The 21713-nt window shown below is 41.9% G+C and overlaps 1 protein-coding gene across 1 annotated transcript in view; it reads right to left on the minus strand.

Annotated features, from left to right (window-relative positions):
- Positions 1-21713, minus strand: part of SLC18A2 (solute carrier family 18 member A2) — a 33495-nt gene that overhangs the window by 1192 nt on the left and 10590 nt on the right. The window contains exons 4-15 of the mRNA XM_038758182.1: positions 18151-18209; positions 17793-17876; positions 17309-17401; positions 15821-15910; positions 15662-15705; positions 15525-15585; positions 13519-13614; positions 7247-7325; positions 6932-6983; positions 6341-6404; positions 4057-4176; positions 3784-3917 (exon numbers count right to left, since the gene is read on the minus strand). Of these exons, the coding sequence (XP_038614110.1) occupies positions 3784-3917; positions 4057-4176; positions 6341-6404; positions 6932-6983; positions 7247-7325; positions 13519-13614; positions 15525-15585; positions 15662-15705; positions 15821-15910; positions 17309-17401; positions 17793-17876; positions 18151-18209 (976 nt within the window). The remainder of the gene's footprint in view (positions 1-3783; positions 3918-4056; positions 4177-6340; positions 6405-6931; positions 6984-7246; positions 7326-13518; positions 13615-15524; positions 15586-15661; positions 15706-15820; positions 15911-17308; positions 17402-17792; positions 17877-18150; positions 18210-21713) is intronic.

Here is a 21713-nt window from a genome sequence, read left to right on the forward strand (position 1 = left end):
TAATAGATATGCATGTATCATTGATCCCGCACGGTCAGCTTCTCTAATGCCAGCTTGCTCACTGTGCCCCGATCTTGTCTTTCTCACCGCCGACCCCTTTCCCATGTTCTCCCCCTAGCATGGAACTCCCTTCCTTTCCATAAAAGCCAAACCACTACTGTCTCCAAATTTAAAGCATTATTATGGTCACATTTCCAAAAGATCTTCCCTGATTAAGCCCTTAACCAAGGTTGACTGTCCTTTTTTTAGCCAAATTACTCAGAAGTGGGTACTCAACAAATTAAATTGGTAATAGAGTTAAGTTAATGTATTTCTACTAAGATGGAGAAGTTCCAAGAGAAGGCAACCAGTATCTATGTCATTGGAAGTAAAATGGATGCGGCGACCCTCCCAGCTGATTTTGCCTGTCAATTAAATAATGCTCCCTGCAGACTTCTCCTTCTCCATCACAGCTCTGAAAACTGTTTCCTAGTTTCCCCTAATCTCCTCTGTGCTCTCCTCCCAACAAAATCCATGCCACAAAGGAAGCTAGCATTGGAAAGGGTAAAGCTGAAGTGCTGCAAAATTATCATAACTCAAAGCATCTTAAAGTCAAGGGCTTCCTGTGTCCAAAATACTCACACTGGCATGTTAACCATAGCCTACAGCTTACAATAATAAAATAATGCCTCCTCATTAAGGAACCTAGATTTTTCTGAATCCCCTCTCCCCGCTGAGTTCCCTTCTGCATTGTGGGACTAACTTTAATTCATGAATAGCAAGTTTGCCCAGTTTGGAGGTTGCAAGTACTTTAAAATTCAAAGTTTTTATCTTCTCCTTCCTAATGTCTCTTCCTACCTTCCCTCACATTCCCACCCTCTCATGTCATTATGGGCTGTCACTCTGAACTCTGCTGTTTCCTGCTCTATTTGCACAATCAGCAGCAGATGTTGGTGAGCTAGAATCAAGAGATGCCATTATGCTAGTCTGATGAGCCTGACTTGATGCCTTCAATTACTGGCTGCTAGCTGTGCATCTTCTCAAGACTTTAATGACCCAACTTGCTAAGTGTTTATTTGGCTGTTGTCAAGTTGCACTGAAAAGCCATTCTGAGAATCCTCCTAATATTCATTCAGTGGTTGTGGTACCCAAAATCAGGCTCTCTCTGTTTCTTATTGAGCTATCCATTTGTTTTCATCAAATGAGACCGATTAAAAAAAAATTCCCCACATACAGGTGTCACAGTGTGACAGCTGAACGAAAGGCAGGTTTGTGAAGTTGCTGAGTGCCAAACTCTGTTGTATTTGCACTCTCCCAAGAACTTAGTAGAGAAGCAGCATGGCCTAATGGATAGAGTACGGGCCTGGGTGTCAAAAGGACCTGGGTTCTGATCTGATTTCTGCCACTTGTCTGCTGTGTGACCTTGGGCAAGTTACTTAACTTCTCTGTGCCTCATTTATCTCAAATGTAAAATAGGGATAAGATTGTGAGCCCTATGAGGGACAGGGACTGTGTCTAACCTGATTGGCTTGTATCTACCCCAGTGCTTAGGACAGTGTCTGGCACATAGCAAGTGCTTAACAAATACCACAATTATTATTATTATTATTATTATTGTTACAGTGCTTGCACACAGTAAGCACTCAAAAACCATTGATTGATTATCTAGATAATACTAGTCCAACCAAAGAAACTGACCCTGCATGTAGAATCAGAACCTATTTCTAAACCATGTGCCAAATTCTGTCATCTATCCAAACTAACATTAAAACTCTGAAGTCCTCAAATATACAACTCAAGTGAAAGGATAATTCTGTGAGTCTTGCTACCCTTGCCCATCCCTCCCCATGAGAAAAATGAAGGAAGGTTCTCTCATCATTGAAGTGCTATAGGGAAATGTCCTATTAAAGCCCAGCTAGGAGGTTGGGTCTCCACACACCAAGTTCTATCGATCAGTGGTATTTATTGAGCGTTTACTGTGCAGAGCACTGAACAAAGTGTTTGGGAAAGTACAATATAGTAGAGTTGGTAGACATGTTCCCTGCCCACAATGAGCTATCATGCTTCACCCTGAAATGTGCTTTTTTGACCTGGATGTATCTTTAAACTGTGCAGGTCAAGGTGAAATGCAAGCTGGAAAAAGACCACTTCAGGATGGCAAGATGATTTTTCAAAACCAAGTAAATTTTCCATTGGAAGATGATGGGTGAGAAATAATTCCCAGGTAATTGTTTTATTCATATTAACCAAGATTTTAATCTTGGCTCCACCATATGTCTACTGTGTGACCTTGGGCAAGTCACTTCTCTGTTCCTCAGCTACCTCATCTGTAAAATGGGGGTTGACTGGGAGCCCCCATGGGACATGGACTGTGTCCAACCTGATTAGCTTGTTTTTATGCCAGCACTTAGTACAGTGCCCAGTACATAGTAAGTGCTAAACTAACAACATTTAAAATTTAAAACTGTTAAATTCAATTGAAAATAAGATGGCTAATATTTCATCCAATTTGTCAGACAGTCATAGTTGTGGGAACGTGTCACTTTGTTTTTCTGTACTTCCCAAATAAGTACTCAGTAAGTACTGCTAGTATTACTACTTCCTCATCTTTGATCCTGTAATTATGAATTGCGAGCATGCTACAAACCAAAGCCACACATATGCAGGTAAAGGCACGCTACTTGTGACAACCCTATTTTTGTTGCAAACCAGAATATTAGGCCACGAATCCAGGATTGCATATGCCTTACCCTCTTCTGGCATTAGGAACAGTGGAAGTTAGGGAGAATAATATAGGCTAAAGTCTCCCGGTTATATCCACACTACAAATCCTTCAAACTGAGCATGTGCTAAGCAGAATAAAATTCAGATGTGGAAGTCCAAGGATGCGAAGAGTTAAAGGGGATTGTTGTGAGGTAAGCTGATTAAGCCCAGCCAGGTTAGCTCCGATTCAAAACATTTGTTTGGATTCTAAAGTTTTTTCTAATGCCAGGAAAGTTTGTACGAATATAGGGTTGTTCCAGCTCACTGAGCTAACTGTCCAGCCTACCAAAGCCAACTACCTAATTTTAGCGGGAGCCCCTTATTAAGATGGTTTGGGAAGCAAGAGGGGTGTCAAAAATGGTTAGTGGTGATGACTGGAATCTGGAAGAAGAAAAGCAGATAATCTGTTTGGATTTCTCCATCTCGATAAATAATCAAAACTGCTATTTAAATTCTGTTAGGAAAATTTATCTTTCAGAATGTCGATGATTACCCATCCTTCCCTTGAACTAACATATCTATAATTTTCATTGTTTTGAAATGAGAATATTCCCTTTGTAGTTTTGAACTGAAATTCAATATAAGGCCATAAATCACGGCAATTTATGTATGTGTGGCTTCTATTCCCCAAACCCTTGATCCATATGTTGAATTTCAACCAGGAAATTTCTTGGGAGCTATTGACACCACCAATACCAAGAGTTATCAGAAATGAGAAGCAACATGTCCTAGTGGGTAGAGCACAGAACTGGGAGTCAGAAGGACCTGGGTTCTAATCCCAGCTCTGCCACTTGCCCACTGTGTGTGACCTTGGGCAGGTCACTTCACTTCTCTATGCTTCAGTTACCTCATCTGTGAAATAAGGATTAAGACTGTGAGCCCCATATGAGACAGGGATTGTGTCCTAAATGATCATCTTGTATCCACCCCAGTGCTTAGAACAGTGCCTGACACACAGTAAGTGCTTAACAAATACCTTTAAAAAAAAAGTGAGCCCCACATTCACCATTCATTGACATTCAAAAGTAGTCTTTCTCTTACCATTTTTTCTTCCTTGGCAGGTGGGCTCCTTAGGAAAAAGCACAAAGGGGCAAAGAGAATGTCAATTACCCCTATAATGGTTATGAGCCAAGAAAATCCAATTGCCTTTGCAATAGCTCCTCCTGCAGAAGGACCTTTTGGGAAACAGAAAGATGTCTCTGAATGCCGTTTAGGTAGTAAACTGCCAAATCCCAAATGCAAATAAGAGGAAAAAAGACAAGAATGTACAGTATTTGATTGCATTTGAAATGATGGGGAAAAAATGATCCTTACCTATAGCAAATCCCATGCAGAAGGCAACATCTGCAATTGCGTATACACTCCCATAAACTGAAACGTGACGGAGATCTACGAGGTAGCCCATGAGAGGCATCATTGAAGAATCCACCATTCCTATTGAGAGTAGAGGGGGAAAACCCAGTGCAGAACAATCAATCACTCAATCAATCAATTGTATTTATTGAGTGCTTCCTGTGTGCAAAGCACTGGACTAAGCGCTTGGGAGAGAACACTGTAACAGAATTGGTAGATATGTTCCCTGCCCACAATGAGCTTACAGTGTAGAGGGGGAATATGACTTCAAAATAATATAAAAACAGGCTTATCACATGGGTTTATTTAATCCATTGGGTTTAATGCATTTTTGCATATGCTTCAGATATTATAATTATCTACTGCCTCTTCCATTGAAGCCAAAACCATGTGATAAAGTCAACAGAAGTATATTTTACCTGAGTGGTTGATGTTTTATTTTAAATAAGAGGCAGAAGATGTGGGATGGATTACTTCAGAAATGCTGTTTGGATTCCCCCCAAATTTGATTATTGAAACCTTTCCTGGTACCGATACCTTTTTGCTTAAAAAGTATCTCAGAATATTTTCTGATATGTAAATTACTCAATCATTAGTCAATATTTTCTGCACCATCTCTTCAAAAAAAACCCCCACCATACTGCTCGATTTTATTTTACAGAAAGAAACCAGTTTTCACACTTAATGTGCACGATGTATAATATTCAGTTTTTACATCAAGCACCTGTAACAGACTCATTCCTCTGGACAAGCCTCTCGTGCAGATGTACATTTGTATGCAGATGGTACTTAAGCTGTAATATTAACACATCCCTTTAAAATAATTAGTTGCCTAATAGCAGAATTGTCAAAAGCAAAGGCCAGGTTTCTTTCACACACATTAATACTTGATGATTAAATAGTTCTGGCTCTATTAATGTGGAGGGTGTTACTAAGCAAGGTTTCTTTGGGTTAAGGAGAAATGGCTCAAATTTAGGGGGGAAGCAAAAAACAGGAAAAAGGGGTTTGTTTGTTTTTTCTTTTTTCAGTGCAGCCCACCTACATATTAAGTGGCCTTCCTATAGGAATGAATTTACCACATCCGTCTTAAAATAAATAAGCTGATACTGTACGTGGTACCCATTTAGTAATAATAATAATAATTATTATGGTGCATATGAAGCGCTTAGTGTGTGCCAAGCACTGTTCTCAGCACTGGAGTAATTATAATCAGGTTGGACACAGTCCTTGTCCCACATGGGGCTCACACACAATTCCCATTTTGCAGATGAGGTAACTGAGGCACAGGGACATTAAGTGACTTCCCCAAGGTCACACAGCAGACAAGTGGCAGAATCAGGATTAGAACCCAGGTCCTTCTGACTCCCAGGGCTCTGCTCTATCCACAAAGCCATGCTGGCTTGTTAAATAAAGTCATCCATGCAATGAAGTATTCATAGAGCACACATACAAGCCATGTATGTGATACTCACCAGGGCACGTTAATAGCTAGTGCCCTTCGAGTGTACATGTACGCCTGCTCAAAAAACTGCTTACACACACGATCACCTAAATTATATTCCCCCTGGGAATGCTGACTGAAAGCAGGGGGAGATAGTGAGAAGGATGTAGCTAAGGCTTCCCAGATCACACTGTGGATAGAAGGGTTTGCCTAGAGTGATTGCTGCTGCAGGAATGGAAAGATGCTGAGCAAGGAGGCAGAAGCCAAACCTGAGCCAACCAGTAACTATTGCTAGAGACAGCCTCAGCAGCACCTCTTCCTTTATCTACTTTTATGTCTGCCTCCCCCTCTAAACTGAAAGCTCGTGGTGGGCAAGTTATGTGTCTGTTTATTGTTATAACATATTCTCCCAAGCACTTAGTACAGTGCTCGGCACACAGTAAGCGCTCAAAAAATATAATTGACTGACTTGCCGTTGCTATTTCTGCCATCACTACCCAAAAGCTAGGCTTTGTGGGCTGCAAGTTTGACATACCTGCTTTAAAGTTTATTTTATCAAAGGTCAACAAAAGAGTTCAGTTTGCTTTCCGTAAATATCAAACTCTTGCAAAAATTGGTTTCTGAGGAGTCAATGGCTAAAATCTAAAAGCAAGTCCTTTCATATGAGCCAGATATTTGATCTTTTTAAGGGGATGGCCACCTCTTCTCAGCCTTGTGTCAGCCTTTAGGCTCCAAGGAATCAGAGCCAAAATTTCCTACACAAGTATCCAACGAATATTTAAGTACAAACTAAAGATGATTTACCAATTGCAAAACCAACTCCAAAGTTTGGGGCAATCAATCCATAGATGTTTTTGGCAAATGGTACCTATAGAAAAAAATACAGAAAGAAATCAAGGTTTCATTCTATCTCATTAGCTTATTAGGTCATATTCTCATCCTCAGTTTTCTCTGTGCCCTCAAAATCTCTTGTAGATCCCAAATGTCCATTTCCCATTAATTTAACCCAAGGAGCTTCTGAGAAACAAAGAAATGGCTGTCACAATTGATTAGCCCCTGAACAGGGATAAAAGTACTAGTTAGCTAGAAAGAGTATATTAAATTCTGTTTTTTTGCCCAGTAAAATCAAGGTATTGGTTAACAATAGCATTTCATTTATTCTGGGGTAATTCCATATTTTGCTTAATTATAGTAGCCATCATCCACCGGCTTCATAAACGAGTGTAACTTTTGAGATGCTGAAAATGATGTTTTTGAAAATTATGTTCAAAGCATTATTCCAATAAATAAAAACTTAAACTTGATGAGTTTGGGTAATATTAATCCAAACTTGAACATTGAGTGTTGTACTCATAGAACTGAAATTTCAATTATAAAATGTCATCTCTTACTCACACATAAGATGCTGATTCCAACAACCATCATCCCGATAAGAGCACAGAGCCACCTACCAAAGGAAAAAACAACCACCACCACCACCAGTGAATGAACAATAGCATTATTTAAACTAAGACTTTTAAAACAAATCATAAAAGATAATGAACTTCCAGAAAGACTTAGCCAGTCTTAAAACTATAAAATATTTATTATATTCTTTTCTTAAAATAATTATATTATTTCCTTATTTTTAGACCAACTAGAAATTCTGCAGTAATTAATTAGAAACTCCTTTACAAGTACAATGGGTTTGCATTTTGAAATGAATCTTACCTTCCCATTTTGTGTGCAAGTACCCCGAAAGTATTGGTTCCGATAAGATAAGAGATACTAGCTGGTAGGAAAGCAACGCCTGGAAATTATGAAAGGGATATCTTATCAGTACTGACTTCACTCAAATGTTAGAAAAACCAATAACTGTAGACACAACAATTTTGATTAAAGCTCATCAAAGGCTCCCCAAAGCCTAGACCTGAGCAGCTAATATCCGGTTTGCTACACATCTAGCCTGGACTCCACATAGTTTATCCATCAAATAAAAAAAAAAATGTGTTATATAAAAATAGAGATTTATTTCTTTTAATCAACTGTTTAATCTTCCTCTCTTTTGCCATCTCTCTGTCTCTCCTTGTCCCTTTTTCCATCTCAACCTGTCTTTCTCTTTTTCCATCTCTCCCATCTTTCTAACTCTTTGACTCACCCTGTTTTCCTCCATTTCTCTGTGTCTCTTCCTTACTCTGTCTCTTGCTTTCTGGCTTTTTCTCCATTTCTCCCTGTGTCTCTCTGTCTTTAAGTCTCTCTATATGGTTATCTGTCTCTTTTTCCATCTGCCATCTCTTTGTACATCTCTGTCTTCCTGTTTCTTTGTCCAACTCTCTGTCTCCATCTCATATCTTTCTGCATCTCTCTCCCCACACCCCTGCCCAATATCTAGGCTGATACATTTGACAAGAAGAACCAAATGAACTGTGGATTGTTCCAAATTCTGAAACCTCTCTGTATAGTATCTGACTTTATAGCGATACCTGTTCAGGTATAACTGGGAGTCATTTTAAAAACACCAGCCTAAAATTGTTCCAGGAAAAATAACATTCATTGTTCTGCAACTTCATGGTCCTTTGCTTCCTGGTATCATTTTTAATGACTGCTGAAGAGCCCCTTTGTGTAATCCCTGCAAGTTTTATTTCCCCACACTTCCCAAGAGGATGAAATCTTAGGAATAAATACAATAAAAATTTCAAAGTCTAGTCATTTCATCCTTAGCAATATTCTCTTTCAAAATTCTAACCTAAGGTTTTCAGGATACCTGCATTAGCATTTGAAACCATTCAGCCCCTTTTGATTTCTGGGGGAATACAATGGGTGAGAAGGCAAGTTTAGAACTAAGGGCATACACAGTTTGTGTAGTAAGCACTAGTTGAGATCAGGAACGATTTAATCTGATACTTCAGGAATGTGCTATATTGTTTCTGGGATTTTACACCTTCTATTAATGCATCCCAAGACATCTATTTTAAGAGGTCTGATGGTGTAATACTGGAATGAAAAGTCAAATTGCATGTTAACCCACTCATGTCTGCTGGTCTTCCACATTAGATTGTAAATTCCTTGAGGGGAGACATTCCTTGAGTGCCCCTCAAGCTCCTAGTACAGTATTTGCTCCCAGAAAACACAATAGAAATGAATACTGATTACAATATGATGGTGATGATGACTATCCGATCTTTTGTCTTAGGAGCAGATTTTAAAAGTTAAGATTGTGTGCAACTCAGTAAGCTAATTCCACTTTAAATAATATATACTAAATATATATTTACATATAAATATAATAAAATAAATATAAAGTCAACGAATATTAAAAATTAAAATTAATAAAATACCTTGATTTTGCTTTTTAATTTTTCAAAGAACTTGCATATAAATGATCCTATTTTCTCCTCATACCGGTAGGGAGAGGCAGTTATTTCTATCCCCATTTTGTAGTTGGGGAAATTGAGGCCCAAAGAGGCTAGGTACCTTGCCTAAAGTCACATAGCAGACCAGTAACAGAGTAGAGACTAAAACTCAAATCTCCTGGCTACCAGACCTATGGTCTTTCCAAGTCTGATCCCAGGAACATAACCTAGCGTCAAAGGCTTGGACATTTGTAAAGTAAGTTTTTCATGCCTCCTAAGTAACCCACTGGGGTAACATGCAAACTACGGAGTGTTTTGGGTTTTTTTTGTTTTGTTTAGTTTTTTTAATTGTTGGGGAGGTGGGTTTACGGGAATGTCATTGTTTACTGTTGTATTGTACTTTCCCAAGCACTTAGTACAGTAGTCTGTACACAGACTTGGAAAGACCTTCCTTGAAAGAAGGAGGAGATGTGAGACTGGGGAGAGGGAGAGAGTTCAGGGCTGGTGATATAGATTTGGGTGTCATCTGTACAGAAATGGTAGTTGAAGCCATGGGAGCGAATGAGCCTCCAAGGGAGTGGATGTAGATGGAAAATAGAAGGGGACCCAGAAATAAACCATGAGGGACCCCCACAGTTAGGGAACGGGGGGGGCAGAGGAGGAGCCTGCAAAGGAAACTAAGAATAAATGGTCAATGAGATAAGAGGAGAACCGGAGAGGACAAAGCCAGTGAAGCCAAGTTTGGATAATGTTTCCAGGAGAAGGGGGTCCACAGTGTCAAAGGCAACTGAGAGGTCGAGGAGGATTAGGATGGAGTAGAGGCCATTGAATTGAGCAAGAGGGAAATCACTAGTGACCTTTGAGAGGATGGTTTCTGTTGAGTGAAGGGGACGGAAGCTGGATTCGAGGGGATCAAAGTGAGAATTGGAGGAGAAGAATTTGAGACAGTGGTTGTAAACAACTCATTCAAGGATTTTAGAGAATGATAGGAGGGAGGTGGGGTGATAACTGGAGGGAATCGTATGGTCAAGAGGGGGTTTTTGTAGGATAGGGGAGACATGGGCATGTTTGAAAGCAGTGAGGAAGAGGCCACTGGAGAGAGAACGGTTGAAGATGACTGTTAGGGAAGAAGGGAGGGGGTGAGAGTTTTGATAAGGTGCAAAGCAATGAGGTCCAACGTGCATGTGGAGGGGTGACTTTTGAGAGGAGACAGGAGATCTCCTCTAGAGAAACTGCTGGGAAGGATGGGAGAGTTGAGGGGGGGCCGGAGGAGGGAGGGATTGAGGAGGGGCAGGGGCAATTTTAGGGAGCTCACACCTGATGGTGTCAATTTTCTTAATAAAGTAGGAGGCCAGGCCACTGGGGGCATGTATAGGGGACGTGGGGGTTGGCAACAGAAGAAATGAGGAGGGAGTTAAATGCCTGGGACAACTGGTGAGGGCAATGGGCATGGGGGGTCAATATGGGTAGAGAAATAGTTTTACTGGGCAGAGGCGAGGACAGAGTTAAAGCACATAAGGATAAACTTAAAGTGGAAAAAGCTGGCCTGATATTTAAATTTCTACCAGCAGTGCTCTGCGGCTCAAGTGCAAGAGCTAAGAAGGCAGACTTTGCAGGTGATCCAGGGCTGTGGGTTAGTGGTACGAGATCAAAGGGATAGGTGAGCGAGTGAGTTGAGTTCAATAGAGAGGTGATCTATTTATATTAATGTCTGTCTCTCCCTCTAGATGGCAAGCTCATTGTGGACAAGGAATGTGTCTGTTTATTGTTATATTGTACTCTCTCAAGCACTTAGTAAAGTGCTCTGCATCTTCCCTCTTTCCCCAGCCCCCAGACTCAACTGAAAATTATTATCATTACACACAGTAAGAGCTCCATAGATTGTTATTGATTACAGTTAGAAATTAACAGACAAGTCTGCTTCTTAGGCCATTCTGAAATGAAAGGGGAAGCGAATGTCGGTATGATTTGTGAGTCAGTTTGAGATATCGTGGTGGCCAAGAGGAATCTGGAGATTTGAATCAGAGGAACAAGTTCCAATAGAAAAGATAAGTGGGAGCCAACCCTACAGAATGCTAAGGCAACCTAGACCTTCTACCCACAACCTCTCCTTTCCAAGTCACAGCCCGCCTCGAGCAGAGGAATTCTGCAGGACTCCAAGACTCCCCATGGAGAAGCAGTGTGGCTCAGAGCAGGAAGCATGGGCTTAGGAATCAGGGGACCTGAGTTCTAATCCCAGCTCTGCCACTGATTGCTTTGTGACCTTGAGCAAGTCACTGACCTTCCCTGGGTCTCTATTTCCTCATCTGTATAATGGGGATTCAATACCTTTTCTCCCTCCCCTTTAGGCTCTGAGTTCTTTGGGGCCAGAGACTGTGTTTGGTCTTATCTTGTATCTACCCCAGTGTTTAGTCCCATACTTAGAACATAGTAAGCACTTCACATAGACCACCATTAAAACTGTTCAACTCTAAGCTCTTTGTGGGCAGGGATCACATCTACTGTATCATCTACATCTACTGTATCAGAGAAGCAGCGTGGCTTAGTGGGACAGGAACTGTGTCCAACCTGATTAACTTGTATCTACCCCAGTGCTTAGGGGGCCAAGAGGATGGCACAAAGTGAATGGCACATAGTAAGCACTTGTCCCATTATTATCATTATTATTATTCCACCCCAGCCCCACGCTGTGTCCAGACAGATGTGTGTCATGGGAAGAACACTCCCTAATTCCCCCACAGAGTTCCATGGACCTTCTGAGTCCCAGGCCCGTGCTCTACCCCCCTGGACTTTTCTGGACAGGTTTAGTAGGCAGGGCTGGTAACATTCCTTCCGGGTTAGCTCGAACCCAGCCAGCTTGGCCCCCAAGGTGGAAGTCAGTACTTCCAGAACTAGACGCTTCCAAATTTCCTCAAGCCCTTGGAGCTTTGCCCTTGGTCAGAAAGGGCTGCAAACAATCATATCTGAGTTCTTGTGTATCGTCTATCTTTGATAAATCCCAGGACAGTTCAATATTTATTGGATCAATGTTGCAGTGCCAAGGAAATACAGCCCCCACCAATTTCCTCTCTCACTGTCCCCTCTCCCTGCATCCATCCTGGAGAAATCAAGACACCCCATCATCAACCAGGAGCCAGAATTGGCCAGGACCAGGATCCTAAGGTTTCTATGTCACTGTGGGCAGTGGAGGCCAGCAACAGCTGGTCTTAGACCTATGGAATCTGGGGCAGCTTGAGAGTAAAATCTGAGCAACATTATCAGTACAGCTTCCCTCTAGCATTGTTCTTCTACCCATTTTACCCTCTATCTCTTCTTTCTTGCATTTGTAAATGTTCCTGTCTTCTGGAATTTGCCTTTTCTAATAATAATAATCATTATTATGATGGCACTTCTTAAGCGCTTTCTACGTGCAAAGCACTGTTCTAAGCACTAGGGTAGTTACAAGTAATCAGGGTTGTACACAGTTCCTGTCCCACATGGGGTTCACCCTCTTATCCCTATTTTACAGATGAGGTAACTGAGGTGCAAGTGAAGTGACTTGCCGAAGGTCACACAGCAGACATGTGGCGGAGACAGAATTAGAACCCAGGTCCTTCTGACTCCCGGGCCCATGTTCTATCCACTCAGCCATGTTGTATGTGTCTCTCTTTCCCCATCTAGATTGTGAGGCCCATGTGAGACAGTAACTGGGTCTGAACTGTTTATCTTCTATTCATGATAATGCTTATTCACAGTACCTGGCCCAAAGTAAACACTTACTACCATAACAAATTAATCATTTATTCATTCAGTAGTGTTAATCACAAGGCTGCTGTGTGAAGAGCACTATACTGGGAATTTACTATGTGCAGAGTGCTATTCCAGGCACTCGCTGTGTGCAGATTACTGTTCTGGGCACGTGAGAAAGTAAAAGTCACTACCCTTAGTGGATCTTAAAATCTAATGGAAGAATCAGGCAGATGTGGACTAAAAACATTCAGTAAGAATGAAAGAACAAAATAGAGCTATAACTGGTAATTGCAAGAGCCCAGAAAGAGAGCATGTACATCGGTATATACCCACGTGCTCAAGGTGGCTGTCAGAAGGAAGTGACCAGGGCAGGGGAAATTTGTCAGGGAGACTCATTAGGACGTGGATCTCTCTGGCCATTTTGAAACTGGGGAGGGATGGAATCTGGCAGATCTGAAGGGGATGGAGGGCCAAACCTAGATCAGGGTTGAAATGGAGTCAGCAAGAGTCAGCGATCAGGGTACTAACACCCCTGCCTCAGACCTCTTCAGAGTCCCCCCACAGGTAGTACTGAAGGAACAAAAAAGCTGCAGTGATAGGAGGCTTCAGCCTCCCGGAATTTGCACCTGGGCCTCCCTGGACCCTCTCTGACCAGACCAAAGGACAGACCATGCCTATCAGCCTCCGCCTTGGGAAACTGAGAGATTCTTTTGTTCCCACCATTATTATCCCCCTACCAATTCACTTATGTCCAAATACAGCCACACATCTGATGAAAGATCCCTCTGTGGAATCAACCCAATCACCATCAACCCAATCACCTTCTGGCCCAAGCCCCAGGTACTTGGCTTAGCTGACTGCAAGAAAATTAAGTCCCACGCCACAGCTCGAGCCCTTGAGAAACAATAGTCCATACTTTACCTAGTTGCCACTTTCTGGGGCACATAGTCTCCATCATCCAGATTGGCAGTGCAGGTTCGAGGATCGCAATGGCCATGTTTGAAAAGCAGATTGAACCTGTAGTGGAGAAGAAAGGGTGTTTTGTTTCTTTTTTTCTTTTGTGTCAATCCAGAGTACTGCCATCTTGCCCCAAATAGGAAAATGAAGCCATTCCAGATTGGGTCCTTTTAAGCCCAATTTGATAGACAAACACTATTGATTGTTGCTGAACCACTTGGGATTGAATGAATCCTTGAAGCCTCTAATTTGCTGGAAGCCAGTGCTCTAAGAACTCACATAATCAAGGTGGCTATTTACATAATGAAGAAGGGGTGATTCTGCCATCCTTGGTGACATTTAAAGACTGGATTCACTAAAAATAATGTTCAAAAGATTAGAATTGCATTTTTTTCCTTCCAACCTCAATAGCCACGTGGCCTGGAATTGTCAATATTTTGACATTTAGTTCCCGCCGGGCGCATGCAATGTCTGTTCCTAGCGAAAGGGAAACAGCTCGAGCAGTAACAGATCAAAATGCTCTGTGCTCTGGCCAGCAGTGTGCCTGGAACCTAGAGGCAGTGAGAGTCTGGCTCTAAATTCAGTCTTATTTGATTTCCCTGCTGTTCCGACTAACAAATTCTACTTCCTACTTCATCCACCGGTAATTTAGGGTTTTGACTCTTGGTGCTCCCTAGAAATATCCCAGAACCCCACTTTACAGATAGGCAAATCAGAGTGCAGGACAGGGTTATGACAAGCATCATATGGGCTAAGCAGACAGCCTGGCCTTGTAAGGAAGGAGAGAGGGCACCAGAGGAGGGAGAACAGGGAGATCCCCATCTAGGGTAGTGATTCTGCTTGTTTTTGAGAACAGAATAATGCTTAATAATAATAATTCTGGCATTTGTTAAGCCCTTACTATATGCCAGGCACTGTAGTAAGCACTGGGGTAGAGAGAACCTAATCAGGTAGGACACAGTCCACATCCCACTTGAGGCTCACAGTCTTAATGCCCATTTTACAGATGAGAGAACTGAGACAGGGAAGTGAAGTAACTTGCCCAGGGTCATTCAGTGGACAAGTGGTGGAGCTGGAATTAGAACCCAGGTCCTCCTGATTCCCAAGCTTGTGGTCTCTCCACTAGGCCATGCTGCTTCCACAGTGTGGAACCCCTATTTACCTTTAAAAATGACAGGGCTAAATCTTTCTGATATCTCAGAGCAACTATATTTTTTCCGAGAGGAGAGCTCTTCTCGTCACACAGTTCAGCACAACTGGGCGCCCCTCCCATCCTCAGTTCACAAATGCCGAGAGGAATTAGAATAGGCAGCTGAGATGTCTGCCGTGAGGCTGCAGGCTCCTTACCTGTGATGTCTCGGGGTCACCGGCAACAGCCTTTAATGCAAAGGTGAAATCTGGCCCGCTCAGAATAACTAAACTTGGGTGTGCTCTGAGGCCTTCCAGTATCTTTGAGCAGAACCTCCCTCACCCCTCCAGGAGAGTCAGACCCTCTCAAGTTAAGTAAGTTTCTAAGAATATCCCTGGGAGGAGACCATTTCCTGTGATTTGCAATGTACATGGCATAGTAGATAGAGCATGGGCCTGGGAGTTAGAAGGTCATGGATTCTAATTCTGGCTCCACCACTTGTCTGCTGTATGACCGGGACAAGTCACTTCACTTTTCTATGCCTCAGTTACCTCATCTGAAAAATAGGAATCAAGACTGTGAGACCCATGTGGAACAAGGACTCTATCCATTCCAAATTGCTTGTATCCAGCCCAGCGCTTAGTACAATGTCTGACACATAGTAAATTCTTAACAAATATTATTATTATTATGATGATCTGGGCTTTTGGGGATCTTTTTTTGGCTTGCCCAGTATTCCTAAAGCTAATTCACAATCAATTCTTCACCCCCATCATATTTAAAATGCAAACTGCCTCAAAATGCATTCTGATTATGGAGAAGAGGGATGATTACACTCTACCTGCAGCAATCAGGATGTAAGGGTCCTTTAACAGGGTGACTAATGAGGTTCCTTTTTGACTCTGCCAAACAGAAAAAGCAGCGTTAAAGAGAATGCACTCCCAGCTGATGAATCCCAGGTTTTACAGAGCTGCTTACCTCTGGCTGTACTGTGGATGGCTGGAGAGTAAACAGTTGGACAGCTACAAAAAGAAGGAAAATGGCTTTTTAGGCAAATGGGCTGGGATAAGAATGTGATTTTTAGTAAGACTTTCCAGGGTAATGAACAAATGAAGTTCTCTTTTGCTATTCACTGACCTCCATCCAACAGAGCGAGAGCAGCCAGCACCAGAAACGGGGCAGTCTTCCCCACAAATTCATACATCACACTCCCAAATGGCGGCCCCACTACAAAAGAGCCCAGAGAGGGAGGGGTAACAAGGTTATCCTAGCAACTGGAGTGCCTGCAGACATATCACTGGCCATTTCATGCCTAATGACCAAATCTTGCCAAACCCAGAAAAATCTAGGTTCACTGTCAGAAGTGGAACTTCACATGGTCTCCAAAATTGCAGACAAATCAGACCTTCCCCTTCTTTTAAGGCATGGTGAGTTGTTGCGAGTGATTAGTGGGATGTGGAATGCTTAAGTTTCAGTGATTGGTTTGGAATATTGGGGATCTTTAGATTTTCAAGGATTTGTCATGTCACCACCTCCATGAGGAGCCTAGGGAAGTGACTACAATTGGTAGCAGCAAGATATAGTAGATGACTAGATGAGTGGAAAAATAAGAAATAATATGAGCTGTAATAGACTGTAAGTTCATTGTGGGCAGGGAATATCTCCCAAATGCTTAGTACAGTATTCTGTTCACAGTAAGCACTCAGTAAGTACCACTGATTGATACAGACGTATGTGAGACATAAATGATATAAACATAGGAGAAGCTGTGTGGTCTAGTGGATAGACCATGGGTCTGGGAGTCAGATGGACCTGGATTCCTATTCTGGCTCTGACACATGTCTGCTGTGTGAGTTTGGACAAGTCAATTAATGTCTGTGTGCTTCAGTTACCTCATCTGTAAAATGTGTAAAATACTGTGAGTGCCATGAGGGACATGGATTGTGTCCAACTTGACTAACCTGTATCTACCCCAGTGCTTAGTACAGTGCCTGGCTCATAGTAAGCACTTAACAAATATCACTTTTTAAAAAGTGCTCAAAACTCTTTAAAAATTCTGAACTGATTATCTTTCATGTACAATAGAACCTAGTGAAGAATGAGACACAGAGTAATCACTTATCAGCAACATAACTAACTAAAGTATTCCATTTATCAGCAAGGCTTATGTTGTCCTGGCAACACCGTGATTCACACTGTCCACAATTAATTTGATATAAGCTCACTGTGGGCAGGGAACATGTCTACCAAATCTGTTATATTGTAATCAATCAACCAATGGTATTCATTGAGCGCTTACAGAACACTAGTGCTTGGGAGAATACAACAGACATAGTGGACACTTTCCCTGCCCATAAGTTTACAGTCTGTTGTACTCTCCAAGATGTACTCAGAGGAGATCAAAATCAGTAACCCTACAACTCCTATTTGGGAAAATGAGCTGGGGATGGAGATGACCCTTGGGAAACCATTAGCTGACTTTCCCCATTGAGGCTTTGCCTCTGCAAGTTGATCATTCACTTCTGCATCATTCTAACAGACACCAGTTGGAAAAAGACAAATGTCCACAGGTGTGTGGAATCCCAACTCATATGCCACATCCCAACCCCACACAATCTTACTGACCTAAAACGCCCAGGGCAAGGCCCCCCAGGGCGATCCCCATCGCATTGCCTCGCTCTTCATCGTCTGTGTAAATACTTGCCAGCATCCCCATTCCTAAATAATAAAGACAGATCAAAGGAGCACAGCACTTAGTACAGTGCCTGGCACATAGGAAGCACTTAACAGTTACCATAAAAAACAAAGTAATCATTTTACCCCTCTCAAACCCTTCTCAGGAATGTAGAAAGAGTAACCAATTAAAAGCATGTGAACTAGGCAGTACTTTGGACCTCCTCTTCCTACTGGTAAAATAACCTACGGCCAAAAACAAACCATGACACAACCCATGCAGATGTCCCAGGACAGATCTAGATTCTTTGAATGTAGAAATGATTCCCCAAGTTATTTCACAGGCATCAAACAAATGACCAGGCAGGCACTGAGGGAAAGCACAATTGTTCAGTGACACTGCAGAGAGAGTCCACTGAGGTACTTTACTACCTACCAGCCACTGAAGAACAAGAAGAGCCAATTCCTTGAAGGGACCTTGCTATGAAGAGTAGAGTATAACTTCCAGAAAAAGCAAACACTGAAAAAAGAGGTCCAAAAAAGTTAGGCTACTTCCAATTCAAGGGGCAATTAAAAACATTTTATAGAGGATCATTTCTTGAGATATGTATTAATCTGTGACCCTGAGGGCCAAATTGTGCTTTTACTGTATTTAAATTTGTGATTATTGATTCTTTTTTTGCAAAGACAGTCAAGAGGAAGGAAGGAAGGGAACTGAAATCTCCCCCAAACTGAAGTATTTAACAAAGACAGTGCTGGCATCAGGATACAAAATATAAAAAACAGGTACTCACTAATCGTTGAGACAAACATGATACAGAATCCTGCAAACATTGGAATCTGATAACCTATTCTGCAAAACAGAACAAAATAAAACAGGAAAAGATTTAATGGTGGCATTGTAGTTTTTCTGGGCATTATATCTATTCCATTTGATGCTTTCCTTAAGTTGGAGGATGTAGGATGGCTGTGGTTGCCTCAAGACTCATCTCTTTGACTATTTGGCCTTTTTCTGTTTCATTTTCTTTAATAAGAAATACATTTATGTCTAGTTATTGCCATAACATTCTCTTTGGCATAAATGTTAATACATAATTGGCTTAATGGCCCAGAAGGTGTTCATGATGTATATCATTCCTTTCATTTTCTTTATGTTTTTTTTTTTCAGATTTTTGTAATTATGGCCTTCATGAGATTGATCTTTGGATGGAAGTACAATCAAATACTGGCTGGCCCAGAAGTGCCTTTAAAAATTCAACCAGGTACAGGATGATTAAAATTTATTTTAAAGCTTAGTAAAATACCATGAAGATGAAAAATAGCCATCATTGCCTTTCATTTTGAAAGCTCATCTTAGAACAGGCATGCTGAAACTTAAAAACTGGGGAAGAAGAGTGACCTCCTGGAAAGAGCACATTTGGGGATCAGAAAACCTGGGTGGCAGTGCTGGATCTATGACTTGCCCCCCTCTGTGACTTTGGACAAGTCACCCAACTTCTCTGTGCCTCAGTTTCCTCATATGTAAAATGGGGATTCAATACCTGGGAGTGTTTTTATGGTATTTGTTAAGTGCTTACTATGTGCCAGGCACTGTACTAAGCTCTAGGGAGGAGACAAGTTAATCATGTTGGACGCAGTCCATATACTACTGGGGGCTCCTAGTCTTAATTCCTGTTTTACAGCTGAGGTAACTGAGGTATAGAGAAGTCAAGTGACTTGCCCAAGGTCACACAGCAGACATGTGGCAGAGCAGGGATTAGAACCCAGGTCCTCTGATGCCTAGGCCTCTGCTCTTTCCATTAGGCCATGCTGCTTCCCTCTTCTTATCCCATAGCTCTTTTCCCTCATGTCCTTTTTGTTTTTCACCCATTCTCCCACCCTCCCCTTCCTCTCAGGCATCTTTTCTCTGCTGCAGTAGGATTGAAATCCCCTCCATTCACATGGAGGAGACGGTACTGAGATGCTTCAGAGAGTCAAAGACACAAGCTTTTGGGATGAATGAGGATGTTAAAGAACTAATTTAAAACTGAGGAAAAGTTTTTCTTGTGAAAAAATTTAGAGAAAACAAATCTTGCTATGTGGCTTTGGGCAAGTCACTGAACTTTTCTGTGTCTCAGTCTCCTCATCTGTAAAATGGGGAGTCAATATCTGTTCTCATTTGAAACAGGGACTGTGTACCATTTGATTATCTTGTACCTACCCCATAGTGTGTGACACATAGTAAGAGCTTAACAAATGCCACAGTTATTATTATTATTGTTATTATTATTATTATATTCTGTCGCAACCTAGTAAGTCAGATTATTTAGTTCTGACCATTACCAAAACCCAGAGACATTTTCCATGTGGACGATGTAAGACCATAGAAAAATAGGGCAGGAAGGGTCTCAAAAACTAGCCATTTAGAGAAGCACTGTGGCCTACTGGGAAGAGCACGGGCCTGGGAGTCAGAGGACCTGGGTTCTAATCCCAGTTCTGCAATGTGTCTTCTGGGTGACCTTAGGCAAGTCACTTAACCTCTCTATGCCTCAGTTACCTCATCTGTAAAATGGGGATTCAAGTCCACTCCCTCCTAGTTAGACTGTGAGTCCTATCTGGGACAGGTACTGTTTTCAACCTGATAAACTTGTATCTATCCCAGTGCTTAGAAGAATGTTTGGTGCATAGGAAGTGCTTAACAAGTACTGTTATTATTATTCTTATTATGTCCCCTGCTGCCACAAAGGCGAATTATTAAAACTTTCAAGACACTTGAATATCCACTCTTTTCTAAAGATCTCCACATAGTTTATCCCAATATTTTATCACACTGATGTTCAAAAGGCTCTTTCCTAGGGGAAATCAAATCTCTCCTGCTTTCATTTCATGTCATTTCTTCTTTATTCTTTAGTGGACAGGGAACCACTGGTCAGCACTTTTCCCATAAAAAACTATGAAAACAGTTATTAAGTCCTTATTGTTCTACTCATCAAACAGATTCAACATCAAAGACCGCAGAACAGTTCAGAGGTAAGAATTGAGCATTCAGTGCCACAGTCAACGGCTACAAAGGTTGAAAGACTCAAGCAGTAGGATAAAGGTTTATAATGTTTGAAGACATACTGAAAAAGATTACCTCATTTCATATCTTGCAAAGGTTTTGGAACTCCTGACTGCTCTCTTGCCTGGAGAGGTCTCCCCACCTTCAAAGCCCTACTACAATTATATCTCCAAGATGTCTACCTGACTAACCTCTCATTTCCTACCTCTCCACCCTCCTTTCAGTGTCTATGTAACTGGGTTGCTACCCTTAAGCACTTGGTCACTCATCCCACCCTCAGCCCCACAACATTTTAATACATTTAAAATGTTTCTCCTATTTGAAATTTATTTTAATATCTGCCTCCCCCACAAAACTGTAAATTCCTTGAGGGCAGAGATTATGTTTACCAACTGTATTGTACTGTACTCTCCCAAGTACAGCGCTCTGCACAAAGTAAGCACTCAGTAAATACCACTTCGTTTCTCTAATGGCAACCTACTCACTGTACCTCAACTGTGCCTACCTCATCACTGACCTCTCACCCACATCCTCCCTCTGGCCTGAAACTCCCTCCTCACTTCATGTTCGACAGACAACTACCCTCCCCACCTTCAAAGCTTTATTAAAATCACATCTCTTCTTAGAAGTCTTCCCCAACTAAGTCCTTATTTCCCCTTTCCCCTCTCCCTTCTGCATCGCCCTTGCACTTGGTACAGAACCCTCTAAGCACTTGATATCCACCCGACCCTCGGCCGTTCAACACTTACATATGTATCCATAATTTATTTTCATGTCTGTCTCCCCCTCTAGACCGTAAGCTCCTCTTGTACTCTCCCAAACATTTAGTGCAGTGGCACATTAAGGCCCACATGAGCCCCGATGCAGAAAAACATCTGATTAGCCCTCCAAACTCTCTTTGTAATATGGGTACATCCTTGCTTCCGCAGGACTGACCACGAATCACAGCCCGCCCAAGGCGGAGCTGGGATGGGGTCGGGGGGGCTGCCCTAGATCTTACTGATGTTCCCAGTGGACCCCCTAGTTAATCTCATCCAGTCTGTCCCACTCTGCCTCGTTAATCACCAGCTATTTCGAAGACAGGATGCTGGAGACTGTAAGCTCATTGTGGGCAGGGAACAAGTCTGTTTACTGTTACAACGTACTCTCCCAAGCACTTAGTACGGTGCTCTGCATTCATTCATTCAGTCGTATTTATTGAGCGCTTACTGTGTGCAAAGCACTGTACTAAGTGCTTAGGAGGGTACAATATAACAAACAAGCACATTCCTGTCCACAATGAGCTCATATAGTAAGCACTCAATAAATACGATTGAC

This window comes from Tachyglossus aculeatus, chromosome 16, assembly GCF_015852505.1.
Source record: "Tachyglossus aculeatus isolate mTacAcu1 chromosome 16, mTacAcu1.pri, whole genome shotgun sequence".
In the NCBI taxonomy this organism is placed as follows: Eukaryota; Metazoa; Chordata; class Mammalia; order Monotremata; family Tachyglossidae; genus Tachyglossus; species Tachyglossus aculeatus.